Source organism: Phocoena sinus, chromosome 10 (assembly GCF_008692025.1).
Source record: "Phocoena sinus isolate mPhoSin1 chromosome 10, mPhoSin1.pri, whole genome shotgun sequence".
Lineage (NCBI taxonomy): Eukaryota > Metazoa > Chordata > Mammalia > Artiodactyla > Phocoenidae > Phocoena > Phocoena sinus.
Genome location: NC_045772.1, coordinates 8,765,413 through 8,782,917, shown reverse-complemented (window position 1 = coordinate 8,782,917; position 17,505 = coordinate 8,765,413). Strand labels below are relative to the sequence as shown.

At 46.9% G+C, this 17,505-nt stretch overlaps 1 protein-coding gene across 3 annotated transcripts in view; it reads left to right on the top strand.

The window, feature by feature from the left end:
• Positions 1-17,505, top strand: part of GRAP2 (GRB2 related adaptor protein 2) — a 63,490-nt gene that overhangs the window by 33,453 nt on the left and 12,532 nt on the right. For 2 of the 3 annotated variants that reach the window (XM_032646471.1, XM_032646469.1), the window contains exons 2-3: positions 10,001-10,092; positions 16,756-16,847. In XM_032646471.1, coding sequence (XP_032502362.1) covers positions 10,015-10,092; positions 16,756-16,847 — 170 coding nt within the window. In that variant the 5' untranslated portion in view covers positions 10,001-10,014. Of the gene's footprint in view, positions 1-9,771; positions 10,093-16,755; positions 16,848-17,505 lie in introns of those variants that run through there. The other variant, XM_032646470.1, reaches the window with a different exon arrangement.

Here is a 17,505-nt window from a genome sequence, read left to right as displayed (position 1 = left end):
AAGTAGCTGTGGTCATGCAATCATTCACTCTACCCTTTTGTGCTTTGGTAAAGTTAAGGGAGCACAGAGCACAGATGGTGAGGGAAAGGGATGGGGGGGCGGGTGCTGTGTTTGTGAATGATGTTATAACCCTGGTGACGACAGAGCAGGAAGATGGAGGTTTTCAAATATGTGATAAATGAGCCAAGCTTTCAGAGCCCAGATCAATAAAAACAAACACGAAGCGAACAGAAGGGCAGAAGGAAAAGAGAGGGCACCATAAAATCCCAGTGATATATTTTAGGGGAAATCAGGATGTGAATAGAAAATGAGAAGGGGAAAAAAGGGTGGAGGTGTGTAAAATGTCTGTCTGTCTTTCTGTCTCGTTCTTGGCTTCCACTCACATCTACCACCACTCCTCTTGCCCTTCTTGTAGGGCTCATTAAGTAATTTCTGATTTTAGCTGGGTATATTTTTTAAATTAATTTATTTTTTTAATTATTTATTTTTGGCTGCATTGGTTCTTCGTTGCTGTGCGTGGGTTTTCTCTAGTTGTGGCGCACGGGCTTCTCATTGCGGTGGCTTCTCTTCTTGTGGAGCATGGGCTCTAGGTGCGCGGGTTTCAGTAGTTGTGGCTCTCGGGCTCTAGAGCATTGGCAGGCGGATTCTTAACCACTGCACCACCAGGGAATCCCCGTAGCTGAGTATTTTTAATGCTTCATTCCTGGTTGGGTTTTGCCAGCAGGATTCCTGGTGTTTCTGTCGACAATTGTTACAGTTTTAGGAAACCATCAGGATAAAATGAGAAAGTGGCAAGTCTTGCAGCAGAGTGGGGCTAGAGGTAACATCTCCGGGTCATAGGCTCTTTCTGTTTCATTTTTGTTGTTGTTGTTTTAGATTGATGTTTTCATGGGGTTATTTGAATAAGAAAAGTGTAGAAGATATTTAAACAGGAACATTTTAGATACACTTTTCCTAACTATATAGATCCATGGTAAATTACTAATGTTTTGAAGAGAAAGAAAAAGAAGTTGAAAACAGCAGAACACATTGTGGGGAAAGTGGATGGTGGGAAAGGTTAGACAACGATGATATCTCAAGAGAGAAAGAGGCAAGGAGAGAGAGGGAGAGGAACAGAAAGGAAAGGAAAAGAGAACAGCTGCTTGTAAGTTTATTAATTGAGATTGTTTCCACATCTGCAGTTGCCTTAAAGCATGATTGCTTGGTGTGAGGTCCGTCAGATTTATTGGAGTCTTTGCCTCTTTGACCAAGGAGCAATGGGCTTGAATTCTGCAGGTATGTGAGAATTGCTCCTGTTGGCTGATGGACAGCAGCCCAGGAAGGTTCAGGCGGCCCTAAGCGAGTTAGCAATTATCCTGAACTAGTGCAGGACTTGCATTATTTTGCTAGGACCGAGAAGAGAGAGCACGTACCCTAAACTCTCACCTCATTTTCTCATTCATAAAATGTGAGCGATAATAATAATAATAATGCATGCTGCAAAGGGTGGCCGTTTGTGAAGCCCTTGGCACGTGATAGACCATGGCGATAAATGGAACTTAGTCTTTGCTGGTTCTTGTTCCTAGCCATCGGTGAGGCACGTTCCATGTGCTCTCCCTACATGACTGTCCTGGAGCTTCCTGTTTAAAGATAGCAACGCAGTGACCAAGCTCTGGGCCCACGGCAGGGTTTAGAAGCCAAATCAGTTTTGTGTTTCTCAACCTTCCATTTCCCCACTTCCCTCTGGTTAGTGCTATCTTTTCTCTTTAGTTACTGGCTTGTCTTGATTACAAGCGTTGTACCTTCTGGTGACATTGCAGCCAGGGCCCCATAGTAAGTAGGGAGAAGCTAACACTTGCCCAGGGTAAGTGGGGGAAAATGGGGCCTTTAAAAGCTGAAAAGGAGTATATGCTTGGATTTAGAGTTTTGAAATTTTTTGAAATTCTTTACGAGAAAGAATGGTAGATAGCTGAGAGGCAAAAATGCTCTGGAGAAAGACACACTAAACTGTTGATCCCCAATGAGGAGCCATGCCTTCTACATCCTCTTCCCAAAACACTGTGGGGTGAGGATTATTTTCTCCGGTCTTCATGAGAAAACCGTGGCACAGAGAATTTGTTTACCCAGCTACCAGGCCGGCAACAGACTTGAGATTTGAAACCAGGTCACTGTTACCGGCAGCCTCACCTTGCAGAGACCGGCACATCAGGAAAACAAGAATAGAATTTGCTTGAGTTTGAAAGAACTTCCACATTTTGCTTCAAGAAAGATTTTTCTTACAAAAAGTGTGAAGACGAATGAGGTTTTATATGATGTGCTTTGAACTTAAAAAGAAAGTTATGTTTTATAAACCAAACTGGTGTTGATGAAAGAAAAGTAAGGTGATCAATACTCAGAAGAAGGAAGAGCAAATGACCCTTTATCTGGGCATCACTCAATTTATGAGGCAGGGGAGGGGAGCGACTTGCACAGGGACCATCTCCTGATTTGTCTCCTCCCTCTTCTACTTCCTTCCCCTTGCCATCCCTCCCCCCTCCACACACACACACAACACAAAACCTTAAGTAGGAAAAGCGGAGCTAATTTTTAAAGAGGAAACAGCATCCTTGAGATCAAAGAAATCTCCATAATCCACAGTGACAGACGGGGACCAGCGGAAGAGCAATTTGATTAAATAAGGATATCGGGGACTTAGAGGGACTCTCCGGTTGTGTCACGTTTGTCTGTTAGTCTTTGAAATATATTTCTTTGGCTTCCAAACCTGGGAACCTAGTGCCTTCTAGCTGGGAAGATGTTCCCATTTGGAAAATAGGAAAAAAATCTCAGGGCAAAGCCAAGGGGTCCAGGCAGGGCTGGGTTCCCAGGTTGGACTGAACCTAAGAGGCTGGCAGAGGGTCTGCAGGAGGTGCTGGCAGAGAGAGGCATTAGAAGGTCAGGGTGGGTACCGCCAGCCTTGCAGTGCATGGTTACGGGCTGAGCCTGAGGCCATTGCAGAGAGCACGCCTCCCCTACCCATGTTTCCTATCCCACTGCCTGCTGCCCATTAGTTAACCTGTCATCAGAGACCGCTCTGTTGCCACTTTCTGCACTGAAGCAGCTAGAGGATGCATTTTTCGGTGCGGAACACACCTGCGCGGGAGATGGAGTGCTCCCTGAAGGCTTCCGTTCATCGGCCACTTCCTAGTGGCTTCAGGACTGGCGTCAGCAGATCAGCTGCCGAGGAATTATCGTCCTCAGACAAGCTTCAAAGGGCCCCTCTAGTTCCGTGTGTTCACCCCTGCTGGTCATGCCAGGGGATTTATGCTTTCCTGGGGCTTATGAGGGGGAAATAATGAGTCACCCGGGTACAAGAGGAAAATAAGAATGTCCCATGGGCACAAAATCATTTAAAATGGCGGCTTTTAGAGGGTACAGTACAAAGATCTCAGCCAACTAGCCAGAAATGGTTTGTGGAGTATATTTTGCTTGTCTTGGCTTACTCTGGTTGCAATAAAAATCAGAAATGTTTATACCCTACGGAGAGAGTACCTATGGAAACAGGCCAGGTCCTCCCGAGAAGGCCCCTGAGATTCTAAACCCAAAAAGAAATGGTCCTGCCTCTCTGACTTGGGAGATCCAGATAAGCATAGGAGTTGTTTGTTGTAAATCTTTTAAAGGAGAAGCCCATGGTGGCCACTCCCAAGTTCACGGCTATCTGCAAGCTTGGTTGTAGCCGCCATGATTCCAACTCCCACTTCACCCTCCACACCTGGCCTCAGATCCAAGTCTCCAGAGAAACCACAAGGAGGATCTTACTAGAATAGGACTGGAGGCTCTCTATTTTAAGGGCCCCAGAGGATGAGTTAGAAGTAATTCAAGAGCAGGCACAGCAAAGGAATCTGTAAGCCTTGTTAGACGTTCAGAGAAGGTTAACATTTCCAACATGGCCGGCTAATGAAAGAGGTAGCCTGTAAGTGAGGTTCTGCTGGTTTCGAATAGAGCCAAAATGTTGTCATTTGAGAGCGCGAAGGGAGGAGAGGCCAGCCCTTGGTCACTTGGCCATGCGCAGCCTTTATTCTTTTCTTTCTTGTTTTTTTTCTTCACTTTCTTTTCCAGAATAGATTGATTTAGGTCTCTAGAAAAATATTTCAGCAGAGGCTAACAGGTGAGTTACAGATAATTGTCCATCCTATGCTTACAGATTTTCAAGAAGAGCCATCTGTGACCTTTCTTGGTTTCCTGCTCTGTCCAATGCCCAGTAAGAGGTGATAAAGCAGAAAGGCCCTAACCACAGCTGTAAGGTTCAGATAAAAGAAAAACACACAGTAGGGATTCCAACACAAATCATAAACCTAGACTCAAAGTAGCAGAGAGGGACTGGTCACTTTGAGATGAAAGGGGACCAACTTTTCAGGGAGCTCAGAGAGAATTTAAGCATCAGAAAATGTGTAGGAGCAGATGTCTTCCAATTTTTATCCATCAAAGCAATTCTGTATTTTATGGGTTTGAGACTCTTTGAAACGTTAAAGTTTATATGCCTTAAAACGCACCAGAGAGAAAGAAGACAGTCGCCAAACTGGAGAGAGGTTGTGGGGACTCGAGATGCATAGAAAAGTTACGAGATGGAATCCACTGTTTGGGGCGCACCATTGCCCTCTATTGGATTAAATAAATCAGACCTTTAGCGTGGGTGCCTGCTTCATTATCTCTGGCTGAGTTTGCCCAGAAGTCAGGGCACCTTTGAATGGGAAATTAATCCATCCTTGTGAATGGGTCCTCCGGTCAGCTGCCCCTTCCCTGAGGAAATCAATTACAGTTGCAACTCTGACGGCAGGCCATTTATCATGTTTCCAGTCACTCAACAAGCATTTGCTAGGTGCCTAAGCGCTGGTGAGGTATCGTAGGGCATCTAAGAAGAAATAACAACCGTTACTACCATTTATTGGATGCCTACTGTGCGCCAGGGTCTTTCTACACATTTACACACAGGATCCCTGTGAAGTAAGGGTGGCTACTTCCGGGTTAGGGATGAAGAAACTTTGATACTTGGGAAGTAAATGCCACCTCTGAGGTTCAAATCCAGGTCCAGCTACTCCTAAGACCCCAAGAAGTTTACAGACTACCAGGGAAGGTAGATAGGATATTGATAAAAACGTCTATACCAGGAGTCCGTAAACTACGGCCAGTACATCAAATTTGACTCATCACATATTTTTGGCCACAAGCTACGGTGGTTATTACTCTTTTTGAATGGTGGGGGAAAATCAGAATAATAATATCTTGTGGCATGTAAAAATTATATGAAATTCAAGTTTCAGTGAGCATAAATAAAATTGTATCAGAACCCAGCTCTGCCTGTTCATTTACTGTTCTCTCAGGCTGGCTTCTGGAAAACGGCACGGATGCGTGGTCATGGCAGAGACCGTACAGCTCGCGGAGCCAAAAACCCTCTCTCTGGCCCTTTACAGAACTCCTACTCTATATTCTGAGGGGTGATGTTATGTATCAGTAGAAGAGGTTTTTAGAAAGCATTTGGGGGTTAAGAAAAGGGGGAACTAATATTTAACCCACGGTGAGAGGTGGTAGAAGGGATACACAGGTGCGCTCCGTTTTAAGACTCAGTGCACGAAAACCCAGCCTTTCAAACAGATCAATTAAAAGATAGCTATCTGCATAACAAAATTTCCTTTCCATTTGGTAAAGGGATTCACCACGGGGTTCCTTTGTAGAATGAGCCTCCATAATGCATGCTAATGATTCCATTTGCAAATACGCTCTTCATAATAACTCTCCAAGAACAGATCCGTTGTGTACAGTGAGGTCTAGCTATCTATCATCATTTTTTCCTGGCACTGTGGGGTTTCGCACTTGTGAAAAGTCACTGAGCTGACCTTGTCAATTCAGAGGAGGAGGCACTGCCTTCCCACGGTCTCCAGGAGGGGCTTTGCCGATGAAAGGGTGCAGATTCCAAGCATGCGCATTATGTGAACCTAGAGAGCTGGTATAATTTTACATTTTCAGCTAAGCTCCTCTTGGTCAGTGCAGCCAAAGTCCTAAAATGTAAACGCCTCACTATTCTATCAATCCATAAATCAATACAAATTATGTTGCTTGTGTTCTGATAAATAGGCTATAAGAAATACTTATCAAGAGCAGTTTCTCTTCTTTCTTCAAGACAGAATCTTAACCACCTGACAACAGAAACTGGGGCAAGTCATATAATATTCAAATTAGGGCTCTCCCCAGCAAAACAGGAAGTGCTGTCGCGATTCAGTTTAGGACCTGGCTCCTTCTTCCCCTGGGTCCTGAGCCGGAATCTTCGGAACAGCTCCGTGCTGTTATGCAATCGCTCTTTTCCAGAGACAAGTAAAACGGAAACCTTCACTATTCATAGCCAAATTAGGAGGAACTGAAATCTTTCAAGAAGTTGCTTGCCTGGTACCATTTTGATGTTAACTCTGCGTTTCTTCTGAACATATCCCCTGACTCTGGCTTTCAAATGGAGGCTCTTTTAAAGAGCTGTCTCCTAGCTTTTGTTTTCATCCTCCATGGTGACTTATATTTTAGAAGTACATAAGCATTCCTGGTATATAGCCTGACTATTTTTCAGGTTTTTTGGTGGTACAAGAAGCTTAAATGGAAAGGCCAGGGCAGAGAAAATCGTGCTGAGGATGTCCTGTGTGGTGTCGTCCAGCGGTGGTCTGTGTCTCGGGGCTGCTGATGGGTATTCCGTACAACTTGTAAAAGCAGGAGAGTGAGAGAGATGCAGAGGGCTGGTGAGAAGCAGAGCCAGGAGCCCTGCATGGCTCGGAGGCGGGATTCCTGAACAAATGGCACCATCACTGAGGCCGGGATGAGGGGGGAGGCTGCTGGCAGGGGCCTGGCACCTGGATGCTGTCACTTCTCATTCACGCTCTATGGCAGGTAGCATTGCAGCCATTTCTAAAGCTGATCACTGGAAGGGAAAACGCATTTCACCCATCTGTGAGGCTCTCTGAAGAGGTGTCTGTCTTCATCTTCCCCTGAGGTCAGCAGCATTGTAACTGCAAACAGCAGCAAGAAGACTCCACCACGTTCTTGAGCTCTTGGGACTGCTGACCTTTCTCTCTCTCTCCCCACTCTTTTCTCTCTTGGAATTGTTGCTACCATGTTTTATCTCCATCATTTATTTGTTTTCTTTTTCCAGTTGCAGTATGCAGTGGTGGTAGGTACCAAACAAAATGGATAAGTACTGAATAAACTATGTTAGTTCCGTTTTCATTTTTCCCCTGGTGGTAATTTTTAACTTTTCAAAATTAAAACTAATGGATATAAAGGAATAGGATATAACTTTCCACGCATTTTTATGATCAAACAGAAGACCAACCCCTGGGGCTGGCCCATTGACCATTCTCCGCTATTACGGAAGCAGAGAATGATAAATTCAAGGGAAGAACTTGCAGAGCCCGGTGATTCGAATGAAAACAGAGCATCCCCCACTCCCCCCTGAGCATCTCCCTCCCACCAAACGGCATCTGAACAGATTTCATTTCACAAACGGAAATGGGACGCAAACAGATTTTTTTCAAAGTGATTTCACGAAGAGTGGGCCTGTTTAACTGGGTTTTCTGAGCCAGGATTAATATTACAAGCTGGGGAGCTCGGTGACGTGCCTCTGTTGTTGGCTTTGCCACACCACCTGCTTCCTGGGGGAAGGCAGAGAAAAGTGCCACCATTCAGAAGCAAGTTTACTTCTGCCTCAGCCTTCTCACTGAATGACGTACAGCCAGCCTGGAGTTACATGTAATGTAGGAAAGCTCTCCCAAGCTCAAGGTCATATCTAGAGCATGCGTTGGATATTTTTTTCCATCTCTAATGTATGTGACTTTCTAATATGTTTAGCATTTGCCCTCCCCTTGTCTCCATCCTGCTTATTAAGGTAAATTTGCATAGAAATGGGATCTTGGTTTTTAGGACTATTCACCTGACACTTGATCTCTTGATGTGACCAGTGTCTGCTGCTGATACCATGTGGGTGACCCACAGAAGCCCATCTTCCTGCACACCAGAAGCAAGGCTTTAATTAGGGAAAGCTTTGCATGTTAAAGTAATGGGGTGAATCAAGTCAGCAAAGGCATTTAGCTTTCACTCAGGAGGACAGACTACTTCTTCCTGTTGAGTGGGTCATCCTAGGTCACAAAAATTTTAATTTGCCTTAGACGGACAGAGCTTGAAGAAAGTGCACAAAAAGTATATATATTTTGGGTTTGGAAATAAGTTTTGGCTGGTGATAAAGCTCAGACAGTGAGCTATGACATTTTCCTTTGGATCCTGAACTATTTTTTGCTTAATATCTATCTTTGGGATTGGTAATACTCACCTCTATAAGTTGCCTTTGGAAGACCAAGCAAATGTGGAAAATCAGAGGAAGGCGCCCCTTGCCATCACCAGGGTTGCAGTCCGCTTTAATCCCCTGATCTCCGGGTGCCGCCCCCTCCCACGGGCAGCCACCTTCCTTTTTTACCTAAATCTCGTCACTTGGGCAGAAATTCCCACTGAGAGGATAATTGTGGTCCCAGTTTCTTGGTCACTGAAAGTCAGTTAGGTTTGAGGGTTTCTAACCTACAGGGTTTCAGACTTTAGCAAATTTTGCGAAACATAAATGCCAAACAATAGCTCTCAAGACGGTGTCCTTGACAGTTAGCAGAGAACCAAAGAACTTGAGCGTCCTAGGGAATAAGCCTCAAATTTCTTTTTTAATTAATTAATTTATTTATTTTTGGCTGCGTTTGGTCTTCGTTTCTGTGCAAGGGCTTTCTCTAGTTGCGGTGAGCTGGGGCCACTCTTCATCACAGTGCGCGGGCCTCTCACTGTCACAGGCTCAGTAATTGTGGCTCACGGGCCTAGTTGCTCCGCGGCACGTGGGATCTTCACAGACCAGGGCTCGAACCCGTGTCCCCTGCATCGGCAGGCAGATTCTCAACCCCTGCGCCACCAGGGAAGCCCAAGCCTCAAATTGCAATGAGAAAAGTTTAGAGGAGGTGGGAGAAATCAGAAGAACATTTTTGTGGCTTTTGGCTGGGCTGCCTTTGCTGAGGCTAAATTCATTCCATAACGTTATTCTAAAACATAAATGCTCTGCTACTCAACGTTATCTTGTATAACATTTTGCATCTCTTCTTTAATTTCATCTGACATCCTTATTCGTTGAACATTATGATTCCCATTTTACGAACGAGGAAACTGAGGCTCCAAGAGGTTTAGTACTCACACAGATCACACAGCTGTTCACGGACACAACCAGGACTCTGCTCTCTTTCTATTACAGCCCCACTGCCTCCTAAAAAAACCAACCATATTTCATTTGTGGGCTGACTTATTCATCTTTACATAGGTCTCATGTGTTACTAGGAGGAGCCAATGTTTTAACTCAATTCAGAGGTATTAAAAGGCAAATTTCCAAAATGTCCTTGGCTCACACAATAATAATAAAATAAGGAATCTGACTCCTTTAGTCTCCCAGTTCTAAAACCAGAATGCTTTCCACTCTCAAACCATGTAGAAGGCCGCTAAGTTCCCCACTGACCAATGCTGTCTAATTCTCTTAAATGATTCAGATGTAAAAGAGAAAATGGCATCTGTCTAATTAACACCGCCTGGCTAAATATAGCTGTCGAGGGACAGCCTTGGGATAGTGTTTACAGAACAGTCTTTCCAGGCCCCCAGGCCTCAAGTTAGAGATGATAGCAAGTCTTCTGTCTTTATCAACCGGAAACAGAGATGCCCCAGAAACGCTTACAGGCCAGGCAGCAAATGGGGATGAAAGGAGAAGGGGAAAGGCGGTTGCTGGCCTTCATTTCCTGCTCCTGGCATCTGGGGATTCACAGAATGATGCCGGGAAGTGGATCCTAGCAGCTCGTGCAGCTCTTTCTGAAAACAAAAGCCCTCACTGTGTGCCTACGCCTTCCTCTCTGGCCTGGAGACCTTAGACCCTCTCCACCAACCGCTAAGACTGCCCTCCTCCTGGCAGAAAGGCACAATGACCACATTATTTCCCTTCCAGCTTCACGTTACAACATGGAAGCCATTGCCAAGTTTGATTTCATGGCCTCAGGAGAGGATGAACTGAGCTTTCACGCTGGAGATGTTCTGAAGGTAGGTGATGCGGGACCCGGGAGAGCCGGGGAGAGTTTAGGTTACTCCGGTTTAGCCACTGAGTTAATCTAACAATCCATCCTTTGTTTCTCAAGAAATACACACAGTTCCTTTCAAAATGTGAAGTTTGCCTCATTCAAAAGGGTTCCTTCTGAGCACCTGTGCACCAGCTACCAGGCCGGGTGATGGAAATCCGATTGGCATAAGCCACCATCCTTGTCCTGAGATGCTCGTGGTCTGGAGGGGGAAACAAATCCATCCAAAGGGCTGTCACAGATGGTCTTATCTGGGTGCCCAGGAGCACAGGTGAGGGGACAAGTGATCCCACCTTGAAAGATGGGGTTGTAGGAACGGGTGGCAACATCAGTTGTCAGGGAACACAATGAAGATGATTCGGGCTTTTGGCTAAAGCTCAGAGGTGGGCAAGCCCAGGCAGAATTAGGTCAGCATTGTGAGTTTCAGCACGGCTGGAACTTACAGGAGGAAAGTATGGATAGGGACACCTGGAAAGTCAGCTGGAGGAGATGCGGGTCAACAAAGGCCACGCACACCCACCACTCAGGTGTTCCTTACAACTTTTCTTCCACCCGCACTTGAGTTGTTGTGGCCACTTGCTGAACTGAAGAGGCCTTGGACTCCTCCCACATTTCATGCACCATGCTTACGGACTCTGCATCTTAGCCCCTGTTTCGTGCAAAATAGCATAGGAGTCCTTCAAGAGGCCACTGGGCAATCTCTGGCACCTATGTCCCCCTTCCTGGCCTCAGAGCACCTCGGATACCCCGATCCCCGGTCCTCAGCAACCCATATGGGCCTCCTGAGACTGCTCAGTGGCACTGAGACCACCATTGTCTCTCCACGAAGATAAATGCTTGCTATGGAAAGAACCCTATCATACGTGAGAGGGTGACTTGGAAAGTGTCTGTGGAGCACAAACCAGGTGGAATGGCGTGGTTTGGAATTTTAACCCCCCAGTGTTTATCCCTCTGACTGCTCGCATCTTGCAAGATCTGGTAATGTGGCTGCCAAGAGTATGCCTTCCATGTTGGAACTTCTCAAGGTCAAAATATTGCTTGGGCTGCTGACCCAGGAAAAAGTGACCTTCACTTCCTTGGGATCTTACCAAGGTCACAGAGGGGTCTGCGACAAGGTGAGCAGTCCCTCCCTTCCTTCTGGGGTATTGTGACCATGTGATTATCTACCATTCTCCAGTGTTTTCACCCAAAAGAGAACCTCCCTGGGGGGGTTGGGGGCAGGTCACGTCCCTCATCTCCCATTTCAAACAGAACCTACTATCTGGCTTAAATGTTCCCTATTCCCCAGAAAAGGAAAAAGGAAAAAACAAAAAAACAAAAAACTTTCCTCAAATCTGCTTCTCTGTTGAGCTCCTAATTTCTTTCTTCTCCTCACTGCCAGCACTGGGAAGAATTCTCTATGCTGGGTGCCTCCACTCCCTCACTTCCTGTTCACGCCACTGGAACCCTCTGGAATCTGTCTTTTACCCCCCAACACTCCCTTAAAGTCCACTGGTGATCTCCTCATTGTGGAATGTAAGGACCCTACTAAACCCCTGTAGGATTAGACACTGCTAACTGCCCCTCTCCTGTATCTGAATGAAGCTCTGTCCCACACCTAAACACTGTTCTCTGCTCTGAATATTTTTCTTTTATCATATCTCCCAAGCAATCCCTTCTTCACTGGAGAGGAATCTGGTGCAATAAAAAGGAGCATGGACTTTGGAGCCAGATAAATCTGAGTTTGAGTCCCAGCCCATTAGCTGTGTGGCCGTGGGTCAGTCACTTGCCGCCTCTGAGCTTCAGTGTCTTCATCTATAAGTGGAGGCCATGCCTATCTTGCAGGGTTATAGAAAGGATTAGGGGTAATGGTCCCAGCCCAAATTAGATGCTCAATAAATGATCACCGTATTGTCAATATCACCCAATTCCTGCTGCCTCTGACTGTTCAGACTATTGTTATGTTCCCTTGACTGACCTCATTGCCTCCCGTCTCTTCCTCCTTCATTCTACGTACCAGTCCCAGATGGATCTTTTCAGAAGATAAATCAGATCATATTATTTCCTTACTCAGAAGCGTTCAGTGGTTCCCCATGACCAGTTGATGGAAATCTAAGCCATCTGGCCCCAGACTACTGCCCAACCTCATCATGCTCGTGTGTAAGAACATGTACACATACATACACATATACATACATACATACACACATGCGACACACACACACATCTTTGTGTATGAAATGCCCCAGGTCACGTTGTAATATACAAACTCTCCTTTTTCATGCTCTCCCCATATTCTGAATGCCCTTCCACACACACATATTTGACCACCTCTACCAGGGAACCCTCACTAATCCTCCCTGCTCCTGACCACCCCGGTAGATTAAATACTCCCTCTTCAGCTCCTCCACAGCATTTCACACACTGTTCAAGGCACTCACACCCCCGCCTCACAGGACAGTTATTTACAAGCAGGCCGAGCTTCGGCTCTCTGCACCCTGAGTACCCACCTCTACTACGGCCCTTGCCCCGTGCCGTCCTGATTGTCCGCGCACGTGGTGGCTGTTCCACTCCCCAGAGCTCTGCGCAGGTTGGGGCCGGGCCTGCCTCGGTGTCCAGAACAACAGAAAGATGATGAACATTCGATGAATGAGCGAATGGGTGATCCCTCCGCTGGTGTGAGAGCAGAGCTTTGCCAGGTTCATCTTTGTATATTCCCAGCATCTAACACAAGTCACGGCCCCAGGTAGGGGCTCGGTACATATGTCTTGAATTGTTAACTGTGTTTCTGCACACTCATTTAGAATTCCATCAGAAAGCCAGACCCCTCCTTCTTTTCAAATTCTATCCATTGCAGCCACAGGTGTAAAGAGGAAAGGGGAGGGGGCTTGTCAGCTGTGCCTCACAGAAGGTCTGTATCATGGTGGTCAGTGGGCCTGCCTGTAGGTCTCCACGTACAACCCTCTCCTCCGGAGATGGCTAACAAGCCCCAGGATCCTGGAAATTGTTTTCTTTTCTTTTTTTTTTTTTTTTTTGGAAATTGTTTTCAAGGCTAGCTCTTAACTGCCCCGGCAATTCACTCATGGAATGTTCTTTCGTGTTTGGCCTTTAGCGCTAAAAGACTAAACAGACATTTTCATTAGAAGGTACACAAAATGTCTCGCTTACCATTAACCGCCCCCTGCAGACTTTGAGTTCCCCGGGGCGCAGGCCCCAGCTTGTTCATCTCTGTATTCCCGGCACCTAAGTACAAACAGCAGGTGCTCACTAGATGCTGATCCCAGAATGGTGAACAAGATGCTGGACACAGAACTCTGGCCAGATGACTCGATCCCGTTTCTCCTGTGCAAGACACATTCCAGAAGTCAGGCGTTGGATGTTTCGTGTTCATAGCAGCCCCTCTGGACCCTCAGCTGCACACAGCCCGCAACTTACTTTTCCCACTCGAATCTGCCGGTCATTATGAAAAAATGTCTCTCGACCCAGGCCATCTCTATCTGCTTCTGTAATACGTCTAACACGACCCCGTTTCTTCCTACTAAAACAGCAACCGAAAAGCCCCCAGAGTTAGACCTACGTAATTAACTTCTTCAGCACTTCGGATTTCTGCTATGCCTCTAAGAGCTATAATTTCATCCAGTTTTAAAATTCACCCAACCGTACATTTTGTCTTCTTCCCACGTCTAACTTATTCTCAGGCCATGTAACCCAGAAAATGATTCCGGTAGGCAACGTTGTAAGAATTAAGTCACAGCAAAGCTAAGGGTAAAACCTCATGCGTTTAGGCTGAACTTGCCCAGATCTGCAAGATGGGGAAAAGAGATAGGGGGACGGAGGAGATGGAGAGATGAGAGGAAGAGGAAGTATGGGCCCTGAGCCAACAACGGCAGGAGGAAAACACCTCCCCCCAAGACTCTTCTTTGCAGAAAATGAGATCTTTTTAAAACCTTGCCTTCTATACACCACAGAAAGCCGATAAATGCGCCTCTCTGGGAACATGATCTCAGGCCGACGGAGCACCGGGTGGTGGGGAAAATGGCTGGCACCGTGGGACAATCTTCGGTTGCTAGAGGGGGTAGATGGGTATGAGCCACGATTACTAAAATTACAGCCGGTTTGGGGTCAGAGAGCTCAGCGCGAAGTGTGGTTCTTACCGTGCAGCATCGATTTCCAAATGGCCTTTTACCTCATCCCTGCTCACCCTGATACTTGACTGCTGCTACCCAAGCCACACATCACCTTCCCATGTGACGGGAGAAAGGAATTCCAAAGCCTTTACGCTTGGCGCAGGGTGAAATGCCCCTGCGTTCCTTATGTGCAGCCAGGCCCTGCTGCTGAGCTCCCTGGTTCCTCCTTTGACCTAGATTTCCCACCTTCCCCACAGGCCCCTCGCCACACGCGTACCCACACGCCCTTAGTGATGCCGACAGTCACATTTGATGTCAGAAACTATAGAGTTTTCTTTTCTCAGCAATTCTAGAACTCAAACATGGGACACACTTTTATTTCTTCAGAACACATGATTACATTCAAAACATACACATATAACACTTTAAAGAACTTATAAACCCTTCCGTGTCCTTCAGAGCTGGAGTTCTCCCTCATAAGAATACCACGTTTTACAGAATTATATTTAAAAACACAGCCTGTAGTCTCTGAAGGACGTCCAGGTACCAGGGCGCGTTTGATCCTTGCATCAGCTCCGTGAGGCGCCGGCCAGTTTTTCTTGCCCCCGTTTGGCAGATGGTAGTTGACTCGCCTGAGGTCAGACAGCTAGTGACAGGACCAAGCTAGACCTCAGGCCTTCTCATCCCAGACTCAGGAGTGATATTAGAAATAGGTCAACCCTGCTTCTCAATTACTTAGCTCTCTTCAGCTCTCTTCCCATCTCTGGGAGGGAGAAACCAGAGGCTTCAAGTCCACCCACTTTTGGATGAATCGACTCCAAAATCTAGCTCCAGCCCCCACTTCTCCGCTGAGCCCCACACACATCTCCAACGCTCGCTAATCCTTCCTTCTCAGAGCGTCCCGGGGCAACTTGATTCCCGTACAGGCGACCTGAAGTCTGTGAGTTTTCCCTCAGACCTGCTCCTCCTCCTGTATTTTCTATTTTAGTAAAGGCATTGCCACCCACTCAGTCTCCCAAGCCAGAAATCCGGAGCCATCCCAGAATTCCCCTTCTCCCTAGGCTCTGCGAACAGTCAGGAAGTCCTGCCCGTTTGTGCTTCCTGATTCCTCTGAAATCTGTCCTCACCTGTTCTCAGGCCAGATCCCCTTCGTCTCTTGCCTGGATGGCTACACGCGTCTTCCTACACTTTCTCCCCTGACTTTACCTCCCAATCCATCTTCACGCTCTGATACAGCATGCCGTTCTTAACTCTGATTCTCACTGTGCTATTTCCCTGCTGAAAATCCTTTCATGGCTCCCCATACGTTTCAAGATAAAAATCCATGCTTTTCAACGTGGGCTACAAGGCCCTGTGCCCCTGGTTTCCCCTCTCTCTTCTCCTGGAGTCACAATCTAAACTGTCCCTGACCGAGGTGTTTTGTCCCCAGAATTCACCTTCCTTCCTCACTCCCCAGAAGTAGCTCTTTTGCCATCAGACTTCGCCTGGGTAGCTCCTTTCATTGCCTGGGCAACCCAGATGGCCTCTCCTCTGAGCAACCTTTCCTATCCATCTTCTGCTATCCTCTTTATTATTGTATGACATTTTCAGCTACAAGAAACAGAAACTAAAATTGGCTTAAACGACAACAGAAGATTTATAATTTCTCCTGCAAAGTCCAGAAGTAGGAGGGCTCCTGGGTGGCTAATTCAGCGGCTCCATGACATCGCCAAGTTTCTTCCCATCTTTTTGTTCTGCCATCTTCATTTTGAATTATTGTTGAGTCTGCGCTACATATTTTAGAAACGTTCTCAGTTGGGGGGGGGGGCAGATATTTGTCTTTTGATGGTAAAAGATTTTCTGAAATAACCAGAAGCCACATACAGCCACGTCTGGAGGGTCAGATGAGTAATCAGGGCAGGTGATGACACTTGGGGTCGTGGTCGAGGTAAGACCCTACAGTAATGAGACAGAACTTCTGGTTTTGCCTATGATCTGGGTCTAAAAGCAAGTTTAGAAAAGGCATTCCAGGTATCTTGAGTTATGTCCAAACTCTGTGAAAACATGGAGTGTGAACACCAAGAGTTACTGTTTTCAAAGCTAGCCCCCGCTTGATGTTTACGTTTTAATCTGCTGGTGTAAAAAAGGAAGAGCAAATTAAAATTGTAAAAGGTTCCTTGTTACCTGGCAGAGAAGGAGAAACTACCTGCCTAGATAAGGAGCTTAAAGTGCTAAGATCTGGGACACAAATCTCCCAAACAGAAGGAGAAAAGGAGTTCAGGGAAGCCCCTGAGTCCTGAGTCTGGGAGGTCAGGCCAGGTGCGGTCATATGAGTGGGTGGCCCACGTGGACAGAAATAGCTTGGGGTCAAGGGAAGCCAAACTCCAAAGATAAGCCAGCCGCTCCCCACTCGAGCGGCTGTGTGGCTTCTTCGGCTTATTTTCCTCTAAATCCCAGAGCGCTTTCTTTGCCCTGCAACCCCTTTCTCCTGCTTCTTGGAGTCCTCCCCACAGTGTCTTTGTCCTTCCTTCTCCTCCCTGTAGATCTTAAGTAACCAAGAGGAGTGGTACAAGGCGGAGCTTAGGAGCCAAGAAGGATACGTGCCCAAGAATTTTATAGACATCAAGTTTCCTGAGTAAGTATTTCCAGCCTGCTGAGATGGGCCTGCCCCACACACTCCCCTTTACTGCAGCAGCCACTAAAATTAGCCCGGCACAGCCCGGACGCTGTCAAAAATGGTTGCCTCTGGAGAGGGAACCACCCAGCTGAAGGCCGGGGGTGGGAGGGAGATTCGCATTGCACAGCATTCTCGTTTGAATTTTATACCATGGGCAAGAGTCACCTATTTTGGGCTTCCCTGGTGGCGCAGTGGTTGGGAGTCCGCCTGCCGATGCAGGGGACATGGGTTCGTGCCCTGGTCCGGGAAGATCCCACATGCCGCGGAGCGGCTGGGCCCATGAGCCATGGCCGCTGAGCCTGCGTGTCCGGAGCCTGTGCTCCACAACGGGAGAGGCCACAACAGTGAGAGACACGCATACCGCAAAAAAAAAAAAGAATCACCTATTTTAAGTTTATAAACTAACATCATGTATAATTGCAACCATGGGGTTTCCAAGAATTCCGGGGGTGCGCGGGGTGCACTCTCGGCCACTCCACCTCAACAGCTGCTCCTTCAGGCCTCTTCTCTTTTATCTCCCAATCCACCCTCCATCCCAACCAGGAGGACGAAGCTCTCGGCCTTCCTGAAACCATGTTCGCACCAGTGAGAGAGGTCAGGGAAATTCCCTCCATAA